This window comes from Schistocerca nitens, chromosome 7 (assembly GCF_023898315.1).
Source record: "Schistocerca nitens isolate TAMUIC-IGC-003100 chromosome 7, iqSchNite1.1, whole genome shotgun sequence".
NCBI classification, from domain to species: Eukaryota; Metazoa; Arthropoda; class Insecta; order Orthoptera; family Acrididae; genus Schistocerca; species Schistocerca nitens.
Window position 1 is genome coordinate 16,333,543 of NC_064620.1, and position 24,192 is coordinate 16,357,734.

General features: G+C 39.0%; 1 protein-coding gene across 1 annotated transcript in view; it reads right to left on the reverse strand.

The window, feature by feature from the left end:
- Window positions 1–307: 307 nt before the first annotated feature.
- The window catches only part of LOC126195208 (odorant receptor Or1-like), a 187,305-nt gene continuing 163,420 nt past the window's right edge, over window positions 308–24,192 (reverse strand). Inside the window, exon 6 of the mRNA XM_049933725.1 lies at window positions 308–466. Within this exon, the coding sequence (XP_049789682.1) occupies window positions 404–466 (63 nt within the window). The 3' untranslated portion in view covers window positions 308–403. The remainder of the gene's footprint in view (window positions 467–24,192) is intronic.

Here is a 24,192-nt window from a genome sequence, read left to right on the forward strand (position 1 = left end):
AGTATATTTTTTTAAATTAGTAGAAAAAGAAATTTTGGATTCTTCAGTTATCCTCTGTGATGATATTTCACCTTAGGTAACAATATTTCTTGATGGACTGTGGAAGGTTCAGCCAGGCAGTAGAGACATGTCATCATATTCAATTGAAGTTGAAAATCTTCTCTTTTTCAGTAAATGGCCATAGTGTACACTATTACATCTGCAGTAACAATCGTAAAAACTACACCTGCATAATACGCCACACAATAATTAATCTGCTTTTCATTTTATTTCATTTGAATGATACAGTTAATGTGTACTAGTATATCTCATTGTGATACAAGTAAAAGCTTTTCTTAACTAAGATTTTATTTCTTTGTGATTATCTATTGGTTGGCTATTTTGCATTATTACTGATCCATTGTTAATCACTTCTGCCTCGAACTTGGTACATCATGTTGAAGATAGTGTATGACCCATTCAGCAACTGCAAAATAAAATTATTTGTATCAAAGGAAAATTCAGTTGAGAAAATTATTAAATTATGAGACAGAATTTCTGGCCAGCACTTACATGCAAGTGGCAATATGGATAGTACCACCGGCAGATACATATAAATGTAAAAGGGGCAACTATTTAGCTGTCAGAACTAATAGTTCCTTTGTAGAGGAGAAGAAAGGGATATGTTGGGTAAGGACAAGTCACTCAGACCACAGGATGAGAGAGAATACTCGTACTCTGTAATGAGAATGAGGATAGGCAAAGTCCTTCCCTTTTATCCTTTTCAAACGTACCATCTCTCTTCTCCAGCAAAGAAACTACTAGCTGGTGTGTCTATTTTACTTCTTTATGTCATTCACAGTACTATACAATTCACTTCCTCCTGGTCAGTGCTCATATCTCTGTTATAAATTGTAAAATATGATACTTAGATTAAATTCAAGACTCAATCCAAGCATAATTTTGTATTCATTGTATTTCTTAAAGCAAAAGTTAATCTAATTTTTTCATAAAAATAAATAATACCTGAAAATTAAAATTAGCTTTCTTTTCAAAAAACATAATTATTTTTCATACTCCTAATTTAATTCACAATAATAAATGTATCTTAAATTATCAATGTCATTCTATAATTTGTTTTGTGTAACAATTTGCCAAAATTTGTAACAGAAGTATTTAATTGTGTATGAAACTCAGTGGATGTAATAGATTGATGTATTGTAAGATTGCTGAACTGCGACTTCTTGTATTGTTCTTATTTATTTATGTAACAAGTTATAGTTTGAGAATTATTGCATGAGTTGTTATTAAGTAGCTGTTATAGAGATGAATAGCAGTTATATTCTAAAGAGTGAACTGTAGAAAATAAAAGGGATGATGAGGATATAGAGACCAGCGGTGTTCAAATTTTCACAGCAAACCTCATCATGCCACCTAGACATAAGGGTGATTATTTTTGCAAGCCATGTTTCAATGAATCATATTTTCAATAAAGATCTACAATTTTAGATTTACGTATTATTTTGGATGTCCATCTCACTTAAAGTAGTTGCCCAAACTTATAGATATGATTCATAAAACAATATTGTGAGAAGGAAAGTTGTTACTCCCCATATAGCAGAGACGCTGAGTTGCAGATGGGCACAACAAAAAGACTCTCACAATTAAAGCTTTCGGCCATTGGCGTTTGTCAACAATAGACACACATGTGCACACACAAACACTCACTCAAACACAACTCACACACACAATTGCAGTCTCAGGCAACTGAAATCACACTGCGAGCAGCAGTACCAGAGCATGATGGGAGTGGTGACTGGGTGGGAGTAAGGGATAGTCTGGTGGGGGTCGCAGACAGTGAAGTGCTGCAGATTAGACATTGGGCAGGGGAGGTGGGCAGGGGGGGGGGGGGGGGTAGTGGAAACGGAGAGAAATAAAAAGACTGTGTGTGGTGGTGTGATAATGGCTGTGTAGTGCTGGAATGGGAACAGGGAAGGGGCTGGATGGGTGAGGACAGTGACTAACGAAGGTTGAGGCCAGGAGGGTTACAGGATTGTAGGATGTATTGCAGGGAAAGTTCCCACCTGCACAATTCAGAAAAGCTGGTGTTGGTGGGAAGGATCCATATGGCACAGGCTGTGAAGCAGTCATTGTACTGAAGGGTATCATGTTTGGCAGCATGTTCAGCAACAGGGTGGTCCACTTGTTTCTTGGGCACAGTTTGTCGGTGGCCATTGATGCAGACAGACAGCGTGTTGGTTGCCATGTCTACATAGAATGCAGCATAGTGGTTGCAGCTTAGTTTGTAGACCACGTGACTGGTTTCACGGGTAGCCCTGCCTTTGATGGGATAGATCATGTTAGTAAGCGGACTGGAGTAAGTGGTGGTGGGAGGATGTACGGGAGAAGTCTTCCATCTAGGTTGCAGTTCACTGCTCCAGCCAACCGTGATCCATCCCCACTGCTCCCAGACCACCCCCTGTTTACTTTCCTGAATTTCTTAACTTCGAACCTTGCCTCACCATCATTCCCCAAATCCCTCAACATGCAAACTAACCTTACATCTGCAGAAAGAACCTCAGTCCACCATCTAAAAACTGATCCCAACCTTATAATCCTACCTGTGGAAAAAGGCTGCACCACTGTTGTTTTGAACCACAAGGATTACCTGGTGGAAGGACTTCAGCAGCTGTCAGATATTTCCACCTACAAACCTTGCCGCAGTGACCCCATTCCAGTAATCCAGCAGGATCTCCAGTCACTACTCAAATCCTTAGGCCCATCCCAGAATCTCTCCCCGGAGTCCATATCTCTACTCGACCCTATGACTCCCTGCACTCCTACCTTCTACATGCTTCCTAAAGTCCATAAACCTAACCACCCAGGATGCCCCATTGTGGCCAGTTGGTGTGCTCCCACTGAGAGAATCTCTGCTCTGACAGACCAACACCTTCAAGTTATTACCCGGAACCTACCCTACTATATAAAAGATACCAACCATTTCCTCCACCGACTCTCCACAGTTCCTGTCCCTTTACCACACAGTGCCCCGCTCGTCACTATCGATGCCACCTCCCTGTACACTAACATTCTTAATGCCCGTGGCCTTACCTTTCCCAATGCCTGACTGATTCCAAACCAACAACCTCCTTTTCAGTCTCCATGACCAACCATATCCTTACCCACAATTACTTCTCCTTTGAAGGCATCAAATCTGTGGTATGGCTATGGGCACCCGCATGTCACCATCCTATGCCAACCTACTCAAGGGCCATCTAGAAAAATCCTTCCTAAAAACCCAGAATCCTAAACCTCTCACCTGGTCCACATTCATTATTGACATCTTTGCTATCTGGATCGAAGGTGAGAACAACCTATCCACATTCCTCCAGAACCTCAACAACTTCTCCCCCATCTGCTTCACCTGGTCCTACTCAACCCAACAAGCCACCTTCCTAGATGTTGACTTCCAAGATGGCTACATCAGTACCTCCCATCCACATCAAACCTACTAACCACCAGCAATACCTTCACTTCCACAGCTGCCACCCATTCCATACCAAGGAGTCCCTTCCATACGGCCTAGCCATCTGTGGTTGTCACATCTGCAGTGTTGAGCAGTCCCTCTTGAAATATACCGAGGGTCTCACTGAAGCCTTCACTGGCCGTAATTATCCTCCCAACCCTATAAAAAAAAAAAAAAAAAAAAAAAAAAAAAAAAAAAAAAAAAAAAAAAAAAAAAATCTCTCTTGCCTTACCCTTCCCGTCTCCCATCACCTCCCAATGGCCCACCGTCTGGTCAAAGAGGAGAATTCCCCTCGTAACTCAGTAACACCCAGGACTGGAGCAACTGAATTACATTCTCTGCCAGGGTTATGATTACCTCTTGTTGTGCTCTGAAATGAGACATGTCTTGCCCACTATCCTTTCTACCCCTTCCACAGCAATATTCCGCCGTCCACCGAACCTGTACAATATACTCATCCATCCTTACACAACCCTTGCTCCCAATCCCTTACCTCACGGCTCATACTCCTGTAATAGACCTAGTTGCAAGACCTGTCCCATACATCCTCCCACCACCACCTAGCCCAGTGCGGTCACTAACATCACCTATCCCACCAAAGGCAGGGCTACCTGTGAAACTAGTCATGTGGTCTTCAAGCAAGCTGCAACCACTGTGCTGCATTCTATGTAGGCATTACAACCAACAAGCTGTCTGTCTGCATGAATGGCCACTGACAAACGGTGGTCAAGAAACAAGTGGACCACCCTGTTACTGAATATGCTGCCAAACATGGTAATTTCAATGACTGCTTCACAGCCTGAGCCATGCGGATCCTTCCCACCAAAACCAGTTTTCCTGAATTGCGCAGGTGGGAACTTTCCCTGCAGTACATCCTACGTTCCCATAACCCTCCTGACCTCAACCTTCATTAATCACTGTTCTCACCCATCCAACCCCTTCCCTGTTTCCATTCCAGCACTGCACAGCCATCATTCCACCACCACACCCAATCTTTTTATTTCTCTCCTTTCCTGCTACTTCCTCCCCCCTCATCACCTCTCCCCTGCCCAACCTGGAGCACTTCACTGTCTGCCACTCCCACCATACTATCCCTCCCCCTCCCCATCCCAGACTACTCCTTACCCCCACCTGGTCACCACTTCCATCATGCTCTGGTGCTGCTGCTTGCAGTGTGGTTTCAGTTGCCTGAGACTGCAGTTGTATGTGAGAGTTGCATTTGCGCGCGCACCTATCTGCAACTCAGCATCTCCGCTATATGGTGAGAAGCAACTTTCCTTCTCATAACATTGTTACATACCATCCTCGATTTTCCATTGTTTGATTATCCATAAAACAAATGCACAAGAATAATTTAATGTTTCTAATAGTAATGAAGGGGAGTTAATAATAATGTGTGTACAGTTGTCTGGGATAAATTAATGACCAAAATTTGGACACATCTACATCTATATTTACATCTATATGACTACTCTGCAATTCACAATTGACTGCCTCACAGAGGATTCATCAAACCACCTTAAAGCTACTTTTCTGCTGTTCCACTCTTGAACATTGCCCAGGAAAAACAAACACTTAAATCTTTCTGTGTGAGCTCTGATTTCTTTATTTTATTACGATGATCATTACTCACCATGTAGGTGGGCACCAATAAAATATTTTCACACTCTTAGGAGAAAGCTAATGATTGAAATTTCATGAAAAGATCCTGCTGCAACATAAAACACCTTTGTTTTGTTGACTTCCATCCCAGTTTGTCTATCACATCCGTGGCATTCTCTCCACTACTTCGTGATAATGCAAGATGAGCCACGCTTCTTTGAACTTTTTTGATCTTCTCCATCATTCCTATCTTATGTGGATCCCACACCACACAGCAGTACTCCAGAAGAGGCCAGACAAATGTAGTGTAAGCAGGGTCTTTAGTAAACCTGTGTTGCCAGTAAATCACAGTCTTTGGTTTGCTTTCCCACTATATTATCTATGAGATCATTCCAATTTAAGTTAACCATAATCTTAATCCCCCCTAAGTATTTAGTTGAGTTTACAGCCATTAGATTTATTTTATTTATTGTGAAATTGAAATATAGTGGCTTCTTCATAGTGCTTATGTAGCTGACCTCACACTTTTCATGATTCAGATTCAACTGCCACTTTTTACACCATACAAATAGCTTGTTTAAAACATATTGCAGTTTGTTTTGATCATCTGATTATATTATATGATGTTAAATGACAGCATCATCTGAAGAAAATCTAAGAAGACTCCTTAGATTGTTTTGGAAATCATTATGGATTTATGTTTTCCAGATCAAAAGGAGAAATTATATGTCAATTTACACAGAAAGCAGCACAAATGCAAAAAATTATGGATGGACTGATACTCATTGAACAATCAGAAGTGATGGACAATAATTATGGTGAACAACAAACAATTTATGACTTGATCAACAAGGGCAGTGTATGCAGACATAGCAAGTTAAGTAGCAATTTTATTTTCATTTTAAGTTTCGTCTCGTTTGTGTGTGGTCCACAGGTTCAAAATGAAGACAGGTTAAAAGAAACAGGACAATCAGTTAAACTACACAACATCTCACAATTTTGAGTCAAGACAGAGAAAGAATAGAGAGTGAAGTTCATAAATTTGTAAATAAAACTGGAATCATAAATCAACAACCTTAACTGTGACCTTCAGCAAAATTGAAATTAATATTGAAGACAATATAGGAAATTTGAATCTTTAAATGACTCTGTTGTGGAATATATTAATATTACGAGTGAAGGCAACAATGTTGTTTATGCAATAGATGATCCTGTTGTAAAATATGAAGCATTGCATGATCTGGCCAAGAGAAATGAAATTTCAACATTAGTTGCTAAAAATCATTTTAAATCTATTACTTGCAAATTATCTGTGTGGAGAGAAGTGTCTGAAATTATCAAATTATTTATTTGTAGTCAGTTGCAGATGAACTGGTGGACAATGTACCGAACTGAATTTTGTGGTCAGATTAAAATCAGTGGCTATTTGTTTGTAGTAACACTGCACCCAAATTTGATTCAAAATCTTCCTATTTTAACTCAGGTGTGTGAGCTCCTAATATCTCATTATTAGTAAAAGATGAAAAGACCATATGTAGCATGTTGATGGAGTTGAACAGTTATGAAAAATATGGTATGAACTCTAATGTGGAAAAAATAAAAGATTTTGTGACTTCAAGGAAACTGAAGAAGACGGATGAGAGTTTAGTTGTTTTTGTTTACAGAAGAGCCATCAGTAGTTCACTCTGCCTATTAATTTATATCTTCACTAATGTCACATTCCTGAAGGTCCTCTTCATTATGGGTTGTATGAAACATGATGTATGGATGAATGAAGGAATAAATGAGACGGCATTTCATATGCGCAGAACAGTCATGGGACATCGTGTAGATGCATAAACAGATGTACCAGTCTCAGAGGAGACACCTTTCTTTCCCCTTTGAATCAGTAGTGAAGGAAAGAATTAGTAAGATAAAAAGCCACAAGAGCCAGATGAGTACATTTTAGATTTAGGTATGTCGTACCAAAACATCGACATAAACATTGATTCTGAGGAACAGGGATGACAGAGGGAATTAACCAAAATATTCAAAGGAACTATCCTGATTCACACCTTAAGTAGTGTAGAGGCACCAAAGGATGAGAGCTCGTTTCATGCTAAGTGTTACAAAAGCATTAAAAGTATATAGTCAGCAAATAGAAGGTGATTTTGCTAAATGGGGAAAAACTGTACAAAACAATCTCTGAAAGGGTAAGGAATAAAAAAGATCGTATGGACATACAGCCAGAGATGTGTTCCAATGGAAGTACACCCACTTGAAGGTGGAGATAAAATGACTTTAGGAGTGATCCATTGTCAGCACCAGGCAGTGACCCAAAAGCATGAGGTAAAGCAGATGACTGAATGGAACATTCTTCACAACAACTGCTACTATCCATACCACAAACAATGTGTGTAGGCCTTGTTACCTACAGACTTGGCTCTGTGATGACGGTTTTGGCACTGGTTCACTGCACAGGTCACGATGGTGCTGGGATTTCTGTCATCCGTCCTATTCGCAGATAAGACTATCTTTATAAGTGACGGTATCATCGACCTTCACAATACCCACCTGTGACCTATGGAGAACCCCTTGGTATGATGCCAGTGAACCATCAACACTGATCCACTCTCAGTGCACAGACAGGGATTATTGGCAACCACCTCATAGGAGCAGTCATCATCCTACAATACCTCATAGGCAAGGCATACAGGGGGGGACAGAAACACAGAAACATCAAAATACAATTCATTACCACACCTAATAAGCTGTAGAAAAACTGTTTACATTCAAAACTGCTGCTTGTCATCTCACAGTGGATAAATATAGGTCCTGTATGGTATTCAATGGAATTGTATACCATTCTTCCCAGAAAAGAGTGGCAAGGAAGTAAATAACAGTTATGCACCCTTCTCTGAAAAACAGATCACAAAGGCTCAATAATATTGAGGTATCATGACTTTGGTGCCCAGGGGAGATGCAACAATTTATTCTCATGCTCACAAACCAGTTATGGACAATGTGAGCTGTGTGAATAGGGGCATTATCATTTTGGAACACAGCATCACCATTGGAGTACAAACATTTTATCATGAGATGGACCTGATCAACCAAAATGGGCACTTAATCATTAGCAGTAATGCAATCTTGCAGGATCCATGGAATACCACGATGTGGCTGCTCAAATTGTCACTGAATCTCAACCATGTTCAAGGACGTAAACTAGGCCAGAAGTTGGAGTCGTGAGCAGCAAAACTTATCTGACAAAGTGACTTTCTTCCATTGCTCCATAGGTCACGTTTTATGATTTTAGCACCATGTTTTCTTTTTACAGGCATTTGCATCACTGACAAGTGGTTTTGGAATTCCACCTTGCGCTGCAATTTCCCACTTATGGAGCTCTCTTCATGTCGTTTTGGCACTGAACAGGTTTGCAAGTGCAACATTCATCTCTGCAGTGACTTTTGCAGCTGTTATGTTCTTATTTTTTTTCACAATCCTCTTCAATGACTGCTCGCCACACTCACTCGACACAAATTTTCATCCATATTATGGCTTGACAGATCTTTTTCCATTTTCCTAGTTGTTGTTGTTGTGGTCTTCAGTCTTGAGACTGGTTTGATGCAGCTCTCCATGCTACTCTATCCTGTGCAAGCTTCTTCATCTCCCAGTACCTACTGCAACCTACATCCTTCTGAATCTGCTTAGTGTATTCATCTCTTGGTCTCCCTCTACGATTTTTACCCTCCACGCTGCCCTCCAATGCTAAATTTGTGATCCCTTGATGCCTCAAAACATGTCCTACCAACCGATCCCTTCTTCTAGTCAAGTTGTGCCACAAACTTCTCTTCTCCCCAGTCCTATTCAATACCTCCTCATTAGTTACATGATCTACCCACCTTATCTTCAGCATTCTTCTGTAGCACCACATTTCAAAAGCTTCTATTCTCTTCTTGTCCAAACTAGTTATCGTCCATGTTTCACTTCCATACATGGCTACACTCCATACAAATACTTTCAGAAACGACTTCCTGACACTTAAATCTATACTCGACGTTAACAAATTTCTCTTCTTCAGAAACGATTTCCTTGCCGTTGCCAGTCTACATTTTATATCCTCTCTACTTCGACCATCATCAGTTATTTTACTCCCTAAATAGCAAAACTCCTTTACTAATTTAAGTGTCTCATTTCCTAATTTAATTCCCTCAGCATCACCCGATTTAATTTGACTACACTCCATTATCCTCGTTTTGCTTTTGTTGATGTTCATCTTATATCCTCCTTTCAAGACACTGTCCATTCCGTTCAACTGCTCTTCCAAGTCTTTTGCTGTCTCTGACAGAATTACAATGTCATTGGCGAACCTCAAAGTTTTTACTTCTTCTCCATGAATTTTAATGCCTACTCCGAATTTTTCTTTTGTTTCCTTTACTGCTTGCTCAATATACACATTGAATAACATCAGGGAGAGGCTACAACCCTGTCTCACTCCCTTCCCAACCACTGCTTCCCTTTCATGCCCCTCGACTCTTATAACTGCCACCTGGTTTCTGTACAAATTGTAAATAGCCTTTCGCTCCCTGTATTTTACCCCTGCCACCTTCAGAATTTGAAAGAGAGTATTCCAGTTAACATTGTCAAAAGCTTTCTCTAAGTCTACAAATGCTAGAAATGTAGGTTTGCCTTTTCTTAATCTTTCTTCTAAGATAAGTCATAAGGTTAGTATTGCCTCACGAGTTCCAATATTTCTACGGAATCCAAACTGATCTTCCCCGAGGTCTGCTTCTACCAGTTTTTCCATTCGTCTGTAAAGAATTCACGTTAGTATTTTGCAGCTGTGACTTATTAAACTGATAGTTCGGTAATTTTCACATCTGTCAACACCTGCTTTCTTTGGGATTGGAATTATTATATTCTTGAAGTCTGAGGGTATTTCACCTGTCTCATACATCTTGCTCACCAGATGGTAGAGTTTTGTCATGACTGGCTCTCCCAAGGCCATCAGTAGTTCTAATGGAATGTTGTCTACTCCCGGGGCCTTGTTTCGACTCAGGTCTTTCAGTGCTCTGTCAAACTCTTCACGCAGTATTTTATCTCCCATTTCATCTTCATCTACATCCTCTTCCATTTCCATAATATTGTCCTCAAGTACATTGCCCTTGTATAAACCCTCTATATACTCCTTCCACCTTTCTGCCTTCCCTTCTTTGCTTAGAACTGGGTTGCCATCTGAGCTCTTGATATTCATACAAGTGGTTCTCTTCTCTCCAAAGGTCTCTTTAATTTTCCTGTAGGCAGTATCTATCTTACCCCTAGTGAGATAAGCCTCTACATCCTTACATTTGTTCTCTAGCCATCCCTGCTTAGCCATTTTGCACTTCCTGTCAATCTCATTTTTGAGACGTTTGTACTCCTTTTTGCCTGCTTCATTTACTGCATTTTTATATTTTCTCCTTTCATCAATTAAATTCAATATTTCTTCTGTTACCCAAGGATTTCTATTAGCCCTCGTCTTTTTACCTACTTGATCGTCTGCTGCCTTCACTACTTCATCCCTCAGAGCTACCTATTCTTCTTCTACTGTATTTCTTTCCCCCATTCCTGTCAATTGTTCTCTTATGCTCTCCCTGAAACTCTCTACAACCTCCGGTTTGCCTAGTATGCAGCATAAATCTTTGATATGGTTCCTTTTGAAACAACAAGCACTTTGGCTACCTTGGTTATGGATGCACCCACCATAAGAGCACCAACAATTTGCAACATTTGAATTCACTAAGCTCCAACGCAATGCACTCATAGCTACATAGAACACTGTTCTGACCGTGACTGACACTTGCAATGTATTGTAGACATTGCGGAGGTGCTATTCATATTCGAATACAACAGTGCAGCCTGTAAGCATGACTAGCATCAACATTTATGCAAGCATGCATTTCTCATCATGTGCATTTCTCATCATGTTTCCATATTGTTGTCCACCCACTGTATCTGCACTTCCTGCAGATAACCTTGCCTCTGCTGCTGGAACATATGAAGGGTAACGTGGCTACTACATGATTGTGCTCCATCTCATTGCCCTCTTGAGTGTGGAGTTAAAATTCTAGTACAGACAGAACATTCCCATTTGCGTGGTGTGTTGTCATATTCCCACTTGCCTGGTGTGTTCTCAGGTATGCTTTCAAACATTGAAATCTACACTGTCAATGATCTTTTGTCTGCACCTTCAAGTGAATGTACCTCCATTTGAATGCATTTCTGGCCATATATCCGTTTCATCTTTTTTGCTCTTTATGCTCTCAAAGATCATTTCCTACAGTTTCTCCCCATTCAGCAAAATCACTCTGTGTTGTGGATTTTACTACCGAAACTCATTTCACTGGGTGTCTGTGTCATATGTGTGTTCATTCTTTGAACTCAACTGTGAAAGTGCTATGGCAACTGATGAAATGTAAGCTAATAAAAAGTCGCCAGGTTTATCTAATTCATGCTTGGATATTGTGTCTCAAATATGTAATACATGGTGGCACAACAAGACAGAGAAACAAAATACAGCAATAATCAAGATCAGAAAATTACTCAACTTATACAAAATTTTTGTGCACACAATCAAAACATAAAATCATGGAGCACAGAGATTGAAAACTGCCTGAATCTGTTCAACACTGGTTGTAAAAGAGAATGGCCTTGTTGGCCCACACAGTTTCAACAATTTTGAGAAACTTTACAAGTTAATTCAAGCCCTAGGTTCAACAGATATGTTTGTGAATATATTGTATATGGCCACAAACCAAAGATGTATTTCTAGCTTTTGATCTAATGGAAGAACAATGCACAGAATTCACATTACTGGTAAAAGCTTTTCATAATCATTTTGCATTGAAAAGGAATGTGATCTACTAGTGCTCAATGATCAACTAATGATTTCAATGTGTGGGAGAATCCACACATGAATTCATGATTGTATTGTAAAGCCTTGCTGAATATTGTGACTTTTGGGCATTGAAATATGACCTTATCTGAAAAGAAATATTGTAACCATATGTGACTGGAAAATTACTGAAGCACTACCACTATCTAATGACTGAAGACTGTGATTACCTATTTCTCTTGTGAAACAAAGTGAGTAAGTGAAAACACAGCTGACTCAAATTCTGTCTGAATATTGAAAAATGGAAATTAAGCCATGTAGTGTCCAGACAAGACAAAAAGAGTGAATCTTCAGACAGAAATTCCAGAAGAGTAACAAATGTCACAAATTTAAGTTAATAAAAAGCTGTCATGTTTATGTAACTCATGACTGAATGTTCTTTCTAAAGTGTGTAATACAGTGTAGGTCTCATCAACAGTGTAGACAGTATTGCAAAATGATTAAATGGCTATAACACTGTATACCCAAAGACTACAAATACTAGGTAAGAAATGTTGATACCACAATCAACAAAACAAAGTGAAGAAACATCACATGCATTGAAAATTGTGAAAATGTGACATGTAGAGGGCATGGAAAATGATGTACCCCTTATTAAGAACAGTCTCTCCAAATCCACCTTTAAGAACAAACATGCAGTTACTTATAATGAAATACTACCTGAAACAAGGTGCACAATTACACAATCTGAACTTGCTATAAATGAAAAGAAATGTAAAATTGTGCTTTTCATCAAGTACAGGTAAGTATTATTCTATGAGTGCAATACCAATTGGAGGCCGTCAGGTTATACAATTCCTGGGTGTTAATGATCTGAATGTATGTGAGACTGAATGATCAAATAGCCTCAGTCATAGGCAAATCAGGCTGCAGACTTCAGTTCATAGATGGGATAATGGAGAAATACAGTTAGTCTATGAAGGAAATTTCTAACAGAACACTTGTGCATCCCACTTACATTATTGTTCAAGTGTGGGGGACCTCTACTTAACAGGGCTAACTGGGGATGTAAACATATTCAAAGAAGGTCAGTAGGAATGGCCAGGAGTTTGGTTGGCTCCCTGGAGAGTGTCACAGTAATACTAAAATAACCTGAATTGGCAGACGCTTAAAGGCAAGCACAGTTTACCTGAATTGGCAGGCGCTTAAAGGCTAGCACAGTTTCCCCGTGTGTGAGCATCTGGATGATGAGTAGGTACAGTTTTCTTGACGATAATTTCAATCTCTGCTGTATCTTCTGAGGCTGGTTCTGGCACCATCTCATCTTCTGGATGTGATGATCCTGTCTGAGCTGGCGCTGTGGCTGTGACTGTGTGTGTGATTTTGAAATTGTTTTCCCATTTTTCCATTTCCTTGGTCGAAGCTGGTTGCATGGCAATTGGTTTTCTTGCAACGTCATCTTCTTTTTGTATTAATTTTGCTAGCATTTTGCAAACATATGACTTGCCAGCACTATTACAATGTAGTCCATGTTTCGTAAACAAATCTCTTGCATCAGGAAGATCAAAAAATGTTACATTTTGTTGGGACTTGCATATTTTGTAGAACTGTCTGTTTACTTTTGCAAGCTCCAGATTTACGATGGAATTGTCTTGCAGGTCGTATCTGTGAGGCAAGCTAGTAACTATGATGTTCGGAACTTTCAGGTCAAGTAATGTATTTTTTAAACACTGTGTCGCATGTTTACCCTCATTTCTGTATACATCATTACTTCCACCCATGATTATGACGGCATCATTCTTAGATAGCTCATTAAGTGAGTTGCTGCTCTTAATTATCTCAGTCAAAGGTGCACTGGGTTTCGTCATACCTGTTGCCGTGAATAACGTACTGTATTCATTTATTTTTTTGGCAATTTTCTTGGCGTGGCTGTCACCAAGTACAACGCTCGTCGTTTGATGTTCACTGGTTTATTTTTCATATTAGATGTTTTCTTGACTGTGCACTCGATTGGAAGTTTTATCACTGATTTTTGTTCGTCATTGTTCATTGTCTTATCACAATCTTCGTCTAGTGCTGTGAATTTATTTGATAGCGGTATTGCCGGAACTGTACTCACTGTTTGTTTATTTGTTTCTTTTTTCGGCATACACCACGTTTTTTTGCGCAGAACAACGGTTAACAACACTGTCTTGTGCTAGACGATGATCTCGCTCTATCTCTTTGTATTTCGTTTCCAGTTCTTGATATTTCTGCCGAAGTTCTTCATATTTCGTATTTATAGTCATTAAATTGTCTGTAAGCACACATACTTCAAGTCTGAGTAATTTGTAGTTCAGTACTAAACATTCACTTGCATAAAGACATTCTGGTTTTACTACTCTATTGTAGTGCTGTATCTTCAAATTTTTAGACAGACACCTTTTGTTGTAGACATTCCTAGTTATTCCATAAGCTCTCTCCATTTTATGTACTCTTCCTTGTACAGCAAAGTTTTCTAAGTCATTTTCTTGGATAATTTCTCCCAAATATTTAAATTTATTTACTCTCTTTATCTGGCCATATCTGCTGCAAGGGATTCCAGAGCATTTTTTATATTTGTCATTAATTTTGTTTTTTCTACAGATATTCTTAAACCTGCTTTATTGGCTATTTCTTCTAAGAGACTGATTTGTAATCCAGCATTTGTTAGGTTTTCAGAAAGAATGGCAAAATCATCTGCAAATGCTAAACAGTGAATTTTCAATACCTTTGTTTTTGGTTCCCAATCTGATTGGTGATAGCTTCTGTTCTTTTAGTTTTTGTTTCCATTCTCTTACTATTTTCTCTAGTATGCAGTTAAAGAGTACTGGAGACAGGTCATCACCTTGCCTTACACCTGTTTTTATGTTGAATGGCTTCGATATTTCACCCCAAAACTTTACTTTTGATTTGGTGTCTGTGAGCATTTCATGAATATGGTTTGCTAATTTAGATTTGTTTCTTTTTCTTTTTTGTTTATTTTTCTTTTTCCATTGTCAGGAATGTATTATGTAAGATGATGTGATTTCTAAAGTTCTGTCTTATCTATTGACTGAGTTTAAATCTATGACACACTATGTTTGGAGGTTAATACTACTGTACGTTTTGTAACAGATTTGTGCTTTATCGCTTTACTAGTTCATTTTTTCATTACATTTAGCTCTGTTTATTAAAGTTTCATATGTGAACACTTTTTAATTCTGTCTGACGTAAATCCTGTATACTTGCTTTTGCAATTTAAATAGGGAGAGTATATGCCATGTGGTGTGAGGAAGGGATTGAGCATCATATTTAGTACACAAAACAATGTTTCATGATTTGGTGTGAATGGTAGACAGGAAGTTACCTATCTGTTGGCCCATGTGATAAGAAATCTGTGGAGGAAACTGAAAAATGTGGATGGATCCACTCCCACTTTCCTGTATGGCTGCACCAATGGTGGTGCAGCCAACTTAAAAGAGATCATAGGTGATGGGTAATGTACTCAAGCATCTGTCAACTACATCAGTGAAGACAAATGCCTTGCCAATATGCTGCCGATATGGTTGCACTATTGGTCGGAAGATGGCATTCACATATCGTACAGCCGTTTCGTAGCCTTCCATGGCCACCAGCAGCGTATGCCGGCCCCACATAATGCCACCCCAAAACATCAAGGAACCCCCACCCTGCTGTACTCACTGGACAGTGTGCCTAAGGCATTCAGCCTGATTGGGTTGTCTCCAAACACGTCTCCAATGATTGTCTGGTTGAAGGCATATGCGACACTCATTGGTGAAGAGAACGTGATGCCAACCCTGAGCAGTCCATTTGGCATGTTGTTGGGCCCATCTGTACAGCTCTGCATGGTATCATGGTTGCAAAGATGGACCTCGCCATGGACGTCAGAAGTGAAGTTGCACATCATGCAGCCTATTGCGCACAGTTTGAGTCATAACATGACATCCTGTGGCTGCATGAAAAGCATTATTCAACATGGTGGCATTGCTGTCAGGGTTCCTCCAAGCCATAATCCATAGGTAGTGGTCATCCAATGCAGAGTAGCCCTTGGGCGGCCTGAGCGAGGCATGTCATTGACAGTTCCTGTCTCTCTGTATCTCTTCCATGTCTGAACAACATCGCTTTGGTTTGCTCCGAGATGCCTGGACACTTCTCTTGTTGAGAGCCCTTCCTGGCACAAAGTAACAATGCAGACATTATCTAATCATGGTATTGACTGTCTAGGCATGGTTGAACTACAAACAGCACGAGGCGTTTACCTTCTTCCTGGTGGAATGACTGGAACTGATCAGCTGTCAGACCCCCCTCCGTCTAATAGGCGCTGCTCATGCATGGTTGTTTACATCTTTGGGTGGGTTTCATGACATCTCTGAACAGTCAAAGGGACTGTGTCTGTGATACAATATCGACAGGCAACATCTACCTTCAGGAGTTCTGGGAACCGGGGTGATGCAAAACATTTTTTGATGCATGTATTTAGTTCCTTTTCTGAGTCTGTCACTGGCAAATCTGATACACTGAACATGAGTACCATTAAGTTTGATTCCATTATATTATCAATATGTTAGCAAAATTAAATACAATTACACAAGGAAATGACCACCATGGCCAATTGTGAAAGATATTTCAGAGAGAGATAATGGAATGCTGGAAAAAGTGGAGAAATTGTAATGTAACATAATTCCATGATGATTAGAAAAATTTACTTCAGTTCCATAAAAAATAAATGAAATATATGCTTAGGTACACAATGAAAACAAAACAGTGAAATTACTTGGACTAATCATAGACCAAAAGCTCTCATGGGAAGGACACACCAATTATCTATGTAGTAAACAAGCACGAGTACTTTTCTTATTGTATAAATTAAGAAACAGTGTGAGCAAGGAATTGCTACTCCACCCATACTATGCTTTTTTTCATTCGCAACTGCAATATGGAATATTGCTTTGGGGTAACTCCCCAGGGGCTGAATGTATTTTCAGATGGCAGAAGAAAGCAATCAGGTGCATGGAAGGGTTAGCACCCAGGGTCCTGCAGAAATTATTTTAAATCTCTTGGCGTAATGACAGTGCCAAGAATGTACATATATAACTGTCTAATATATGCCAGAGAAAATCTGAAAAAATTGAACATGAGATGTGATGTGCATGCACACAGTACAAGAAACAGTAACCTGCTGGACTTGCCTTCCACAAGACTTGCTGTAGTCCATAATAACTATAAGTAATTAAGCATAAAATTTTTCAATACATTACCATGCTCAGCTCATACAGTACCACTAAATAAATATAAGAATCTATTGCAAACCTGGCTAAAAAACAACGAATTCTATACAACTGAAGAATTCTTAGAAACTAATCATCAAAATGTATGTTTTACCTAAGTTATGAAGAAAATGTTTTGATATTATATAAGCTAGTTATTTACTGTGATTCTTTTCTTATGTGTGTATTTAATTATTGTATAAAACATTGTTTTACATAATGCTGAAGAAAAGGTCTTCAGTTCCTTTTCTCCCCTTTCTGTAACTATTTGAATTTTGCACTGAAACTAAAATCCTCTGTAAACATTGACGAAGCCAATTGTATGAAAAATACTGAAAGGCTAATAAAAATATTCTATTCTAATAAAAAAAAATTCTATTCTTAAAACTGTTATACAAAGAGCATGCCCACAGAGAAGGTCAAGATCTTGAATGAAAAACTTGAACAATAGGGAAAAGGGACCTGCAGCTAGACAACAAAATGTGTGAGTTGGAAGTAATTTTAAACTGTAATCTTAAGGAGGTTTCTGCGCTGTGTATCAGTGAGTACTGGCTTCGGGACACTCAGATTTGTGCAGAAAATATACCAGACTTTGACTTAATAGGTAGCTTCTGCATGGAAACTGATAAATGTGGAGGTGTATGCATCTATGCATACACCTCCACATTTATCAGTTTCCATGCAGAAGATACCTATTAAGTCAAAGTCTGGTATATTTGCTGCACAAATCTGAGTGTCCCGAAGCCAGTACTCACTGATACACAGCGCATCTATGCTTCCCCCATGAACCATGGACCTTGCCGTTGGTGGGGAGGCTTCCGTGCCTCAGCGATACAGATGGCCCGTACCGTAGGTGCAACCACAACGGAGGGGTATCTGTTGAGAGGCCAGACAAACATGTGGTTCCTGAAGAGGGGCAGCAGCCTTTTCAGTAGTTGCAGGGGCAACAGTCTGGATGATTGACTGATCTGGCCTTGTAACATTAACCAAAACGGCCTTGTTGTGCTGGTACTGCGAACGGCTGAAAGCAAGGGGAAACTACAGCCGTAATTTTTCCCGAGGACATGCAGCTTTACTGTATGATTAAATGATGATGGCGTCCTCTTGGGTAAAATATTCCGGAGGTAAAATAGTCCCCCATTTGGATCTCCGGGCGGGGACTACTCAAGAGGACGTCGTTATCAGGAGAAAGAAAACTGGCATTCTACGGATCGGAGCGTGGAATGTCAGATCCCTTAATCGGGCAGGTAGGTTAGAAAATTTAAAAAGGGAAATGGATAGGTTAAAGTTAGATATAGTGGGAATTAGTGAAGATCGGTGGCAGGAGGAACAAGACTTTTGGTCAGGTGATTACAGGGTTATAAATACAAAATCAAATAGGGGTAATGCAGGAGTAGGTTTAATAATGAATAAAAAAATAGGAGTGCGGGTTAGCTACTACAAACAGCATAGTGAACGCATTATTGTGGCCAAGATAGACACAAAGCCCATGCCTACTACAGTAGTACAAGTTTATATGCCAACTAGCTCGGCAGATGATGAAGAAATTCATAAAATGTATGACGAGATAAAAGAAATTATTCAGGTAAGAAGGGAGACGAAAATTTAATAGTCATGGGTGACCGGAATTCGTCAGTAGGAAAAGGGAGAGAAGGAAACATAGTAGGTGAATATGGATTGGGGGGAAGAAATGAAAGAGGAAGCCGCCTTGTAGAATTTTGCACAGAGCATAACTTAATCATAGCTAACACTTGGTTCAAGAATCATAAAAGAAGGTTGTATATCTGGAAGAATCGTGGAGATACTAATAGGTATCAGATAGATTATATAATGGTAAGACAGAGATTTAGGAACCAGGTTTTAAATTGTAAGACATTTCCAGGGCAGATGTGGATTCTGACCACAATCTATTGGTTATGAACTGCAGATTGAAACTGAAGAAACTGCAAAAAGGTGGGAATTTAAGGAGATGGGACCTGGATAAACTGAAAGAACCAGAGGCTGTACAGAGTTTCAGTGAGAGCATAAGGGAACAATTGACAGGAATGGGGGAAAGAAATACAGTAGAAGAAGAATGGGTAGCTCTGAGGGATGAAGTAGTGAAGGCAGCAGAGGATCAAGTAGGTAAAAAGATGAGGGCTAATAGAAATCCTTGGGTAACAGAAGAAATATTGAATTTAATTGATGAAAGGAGAAAATATAAAAATGCAGTAAATGAAGCAGGCAAAAAGGAGTACAAACGTCTCAAAAATGAGATTGACAGGAAGTGCAAAATGGCTAAGCAGGGATGGCTAGAGGACAAATGTAAGGATGTAGAGGCTTGTCTCACTAGGGGTAAGATAGATACTGCCTACAGGAAAATTAAAGAGACCTTTGGAGCGAAGAAAACCACTTGTATGAATATCAAGAGCTCAGATGGCAACCCAGTTCTAAGCAAAGAAGGGAAGGCAGAAAGGTGGAAGGAGTATATAGAGGGTTTATACAAGGGCAATGTACTTGAGGACAATATTATGGATATGGAAGAGGATGTAGATGAAGATGAAATGGGAGATAAGATACTGCGTGAAGAGTTTGACAGAGCACTGAAAGACCTGAGTCGAAACAAGGCTCCGGGAGTAGACAACATTCCATTAGAACTACTGATGGCCTTGGGAGAGCCAGTCATGACAAAACTCTACCATCTGGTGAGCAAGATGTATGAGACAGGCGAAATACCCACAGACTTCAAGAAGAATATAATAATTCCAATCCCAAAGAAAGCAGGTGTTGACAGATGTGAAAATTACCGAACTATCAGTTTAATAAGTCACAGCTGCAAAATACTAACGCGAATTCTTTACAGACGAATGGAAAAACTGGTAGAAGCGGACCTCGGGGAAGATCAGTTTGGATTCCGTAGAAATGTTGGAACACATGAGGCAATACTAACCTTACGACTTATCTTAGAAGAAAGATTAAGAAAAGGCAAACCTACGTTTCTAGCATTTGTAGACTTAGAGAAAGCTTTTGACAACGTTAACTGGAATACTCTCTTTCAAATTCTGAAGGTGGCAGGGGTAAAATACAGGGAGCGAAAGGCTATTTACAATTTGTACAGAAACCAGATGGCAGTTATGAGAGTCGAGGGGCATGAAAGGGAAGCAGTGGTTGGGAAAGGAGTGAGACAGGGTTGTAGCCTCTCCCCGATGTTATTCAATCTGTATATTGAGCAAGCAGTAAAGGAAACAAAAGAAAAATTCGGAGTAAGTATTAAAATTCATGGAGAAGAAGTAAAAACTTTGAGGTTCGCCGATGACATTGTAATTCTGTCAGAGACAGCAAAGGACTTGGAAGAGCAGTTGAACGAAATGGACAGTGTCTTGAAAGGAGGATATAAGATGAACATCAACAAAAGCAAAACGAGGATAATGGAATGTAGTCAAATTAAATCGGGTGATGCTGAGGGGATTAGATTAGAAAAGGAGACACTTAAAGTAGTAAAGGAGTTTTGCTATTTAGGGAGTAAAATAACTGATGATGGTCGAAGTAGAGAGGATATAAAATGTAGACTGGCAATGGCAAGGAAATCGTTCCTGAAGAAGAGAAATTTGTTAACATCGAGTATAGGTTTAAGTGTCAGGAAGTCGTTTCTGAAAGTATTTGTATGGAGTGTAGCCATGTATGGAAGTGAAACATGGACGATAACCAGTTTGGACAAGAAGAGAATAGAAGCTTTTGAAATGTGGAGCTACAGAAGAATGCTGAAGATAAGGTGGGTAGATCGCGTAACTAATGAGGAGGTATTGAATAGGATTGGGGAGAAGAGAAGTTTGTGGCACAACTTGACTAGAAGAAGGGATCGGTTGGTAGGACATGTTTTGAGGCATCAAGGGATCACAAATTTAGCATTGGAGGGCAGCGTGGAGGGTAAAAATCGTAGAGGGAGACCAAGAGATCAATACACTAAGCAGATTCAGAAGGATGTAGGTTGCAATAGGTACTGGGAGATGAAGAAGCTTGCACAGGATAGAGTAGCATGGAGAGCTGCATCAAACCAGTCTCAGGACTGAAGACCACAACAACAACAACACATGCATCTATGTTAGAAGTAACGTTAAATCTAAAGAGGTAAAACTCAGCAAGGTGAAGTGTGCAGAAAAAGATTTTTAATGTTGTATTTTTGAACTTACAGACTGTCAAACTATAATTGCTTGCATCTGTAGGTCCATATCTGGTGACCTTATCCAATTCTTATATAATATAGATGATCTTTTAAATGAATTGAGAGGCAGGTCAAAATGCACAATAGTTCTTGGTGACTTTAACATTAATTTTAACAAAAGTAATAAAAACAAGGTAGAATTATTAAATGTTATTGACACATACAACATGCAACCTACTGTGTAGGAAATTACCAGATATGGGGTGGGTCTGAAACTACACTTGATCAGATATTTACCAACAAACATAGCTGGGAGTACAATATCAAAGTAACAGATACAGGCTCTTCTGACAATATGGCTTTAAAAATGATGATAAGGAATGAGAACAATAAGAAATGCATAATCACTGAAAAATATGTACAAAAAAGACTTATTAATACAAACAACATAAGGTTATTTAATAGTATGCTAAAAAAGCTGCAATGGGGCACAGAACAAACTGATGATGTAGACAAAAAGTATGACAGTTGTCTCACTGATTATAAATATTGCTATGGTGTAGTGTTCCCATTAAAAAGGATTAAAGTCAGTGAGAAGACAAACATGTGGGTAACACAAGGGATTAAAAAATCAGCACTCACCGTTAGAAACCTAAGAAAACATGCTAAAATAAATACAACAATAAAACTATATAGTATAGGCATATAGAAGGGCCTATAGGAAAGTTTTACAGGCAGCAAAAAGGCCAAGCAATGATTCATACATAACAAGGGAAGCAATAAATCAAAATCGATTTGGAAGGTTATAAACAATAGCATAGGAAAATGTAAAACCAAGACCCATGATTTCAAAACTAAAAGTGAGGGTTAAGTGATGGAAGATGCACAACAGATAGCCAATATATTCAATGAACATTATGTGAATATAACAATCCTGGGAGCGGAAAGACTTACCTTAGGGGGAAAAAAGGACGGGTATACACTCGCACACACACGAGTGTATACCAGTCCTTTTTTCCCCCTAAGGTAAGTCTTTCTGCTCCCGGGATTGGAATGACTCCTTACCCTCTCCCTTAAAACCCACATCCTTTCGTCTTTCCCTCTCCTTCCCTCCTTCCTGATGAGGCAACAGTTTGTTGCGAAAGCTTGAATTTTGTGTGTATGTTTGTGTTTGTTTGTGTGTCTGTCAACCTGCCAGCACTTTCATTTGGTAAGTCACATCATCTTTGTTTTTAGATATACATATATTTTTAGATAGATGGTCTTCCATCATACGAGTGTACTAAATCTAGAAACTCATCTATTGAATATACAGGATTGTTTAGGAGCCATAATTTTAATTTCATTTTTAGTTTTGTAATGGGAAATTTGGCGATATTAGGATGGAAGCAATTCAGTAGTTTTATGCATGCGTAGTGAGGGCTTTTCTCATAAAGTGTTGTTCTATGAGAGATGATGTGGGGTCTCTCTCTACCTCTAGTGTTGTGATTGTGTATTTCTGTATTAAGTGTTTTGTTACTATTTACTGCCATAATGATTATCTTCAGCACATACAGGTTATGAACAGTTGGTATTTTAAATTCTTTAAACAAATTTCTGCAGGACTCCCTGGCAAATTTCTTTCCCATAATTCTAAGTGCCTTCTTTTGTAAGGTAAGTACACTTTTCATATTACCTTTACTGCTGGATCCCCATACCTCTATCCCATAACTTAGATGGGATTCAAATAGTGCAAAATATATTTGCCTCAGAGTGGTGATGTTACTAAAAGGTGTCAGTTTTCTTAGGACATATATGGTAGTACATAGCTTTTTGCAAATATCATTCACATGATCAGACCAGTTTAACTCTGCATCTAGTGTCAGGCCAAGAAATTTGGTCGAGTATTGTTTTTTAATGTATTCGTCACCCATTAAGATTTTGTTTTCATGAGTTTTTTGCCTCACAAGATCAAATTCAATATAGACAGATTTATTTCTGTTTAATTTTAGTTTGTTTTCATTAAAATACTGTAGATTTAAGCCTGATGCAGTATTGGATTCCACTTCGAGCTATGAATAGCTTGGATTGCTGCATATTAACGTGGTATCATCTGCATATAAGATAGCTGTTGCATGGTTTGTTATGGACTGAATATCATTTACATAGATAATAAAAAGAAGTGGTCCTAATATTGACCCCTGTGGAATACCAAAATTTATGTCAGTGGTGTTTGATTTGCATGCTCCCTCTGTAGTGCCAATAGACAGAAACTGCTTCCTATTTATCAAGTAGGATCTCATCAGATTATGGGCTGTGCCTTGAATGCCATAGTTCCACAGTTTGTCCAGCAATATGGTCGTATCAACACAGTCAAATGCTTTTTGTAAGTCTAGAAAGATGCCACATACATGTTCTTTATTATCTATTGCTTGAGTGACACCTTCGATAAAGTTGGATGCTGCTGTAATGGTGGATAACCCCTTGACAAACCCATACTGCCCCTTAGAAATCACTTTTTTGCATACCAGGAAGTTCCAGATTCTTGTGTATATTACTTTCTCAAAGATTTTGGATATTATTGGAAGAACAGAAATGAGTCGAAAGTTTTCTACTAAATTCCTATTTCCTTTTTTAAAAATAGGCACAACTCGGGCAATTTTCAACTCATCTGGAAATAGACTATCTTCCATATGAGAATTGATAACTGTTGATAAAGGTGATGCAATTTTATGTATACATTTCTTAAGAGTGTCCAGACTAAGACCATCATATCCTGATGCATGGGAATTCTTTAAGCTACTCACTATTTTAATTATTTCTT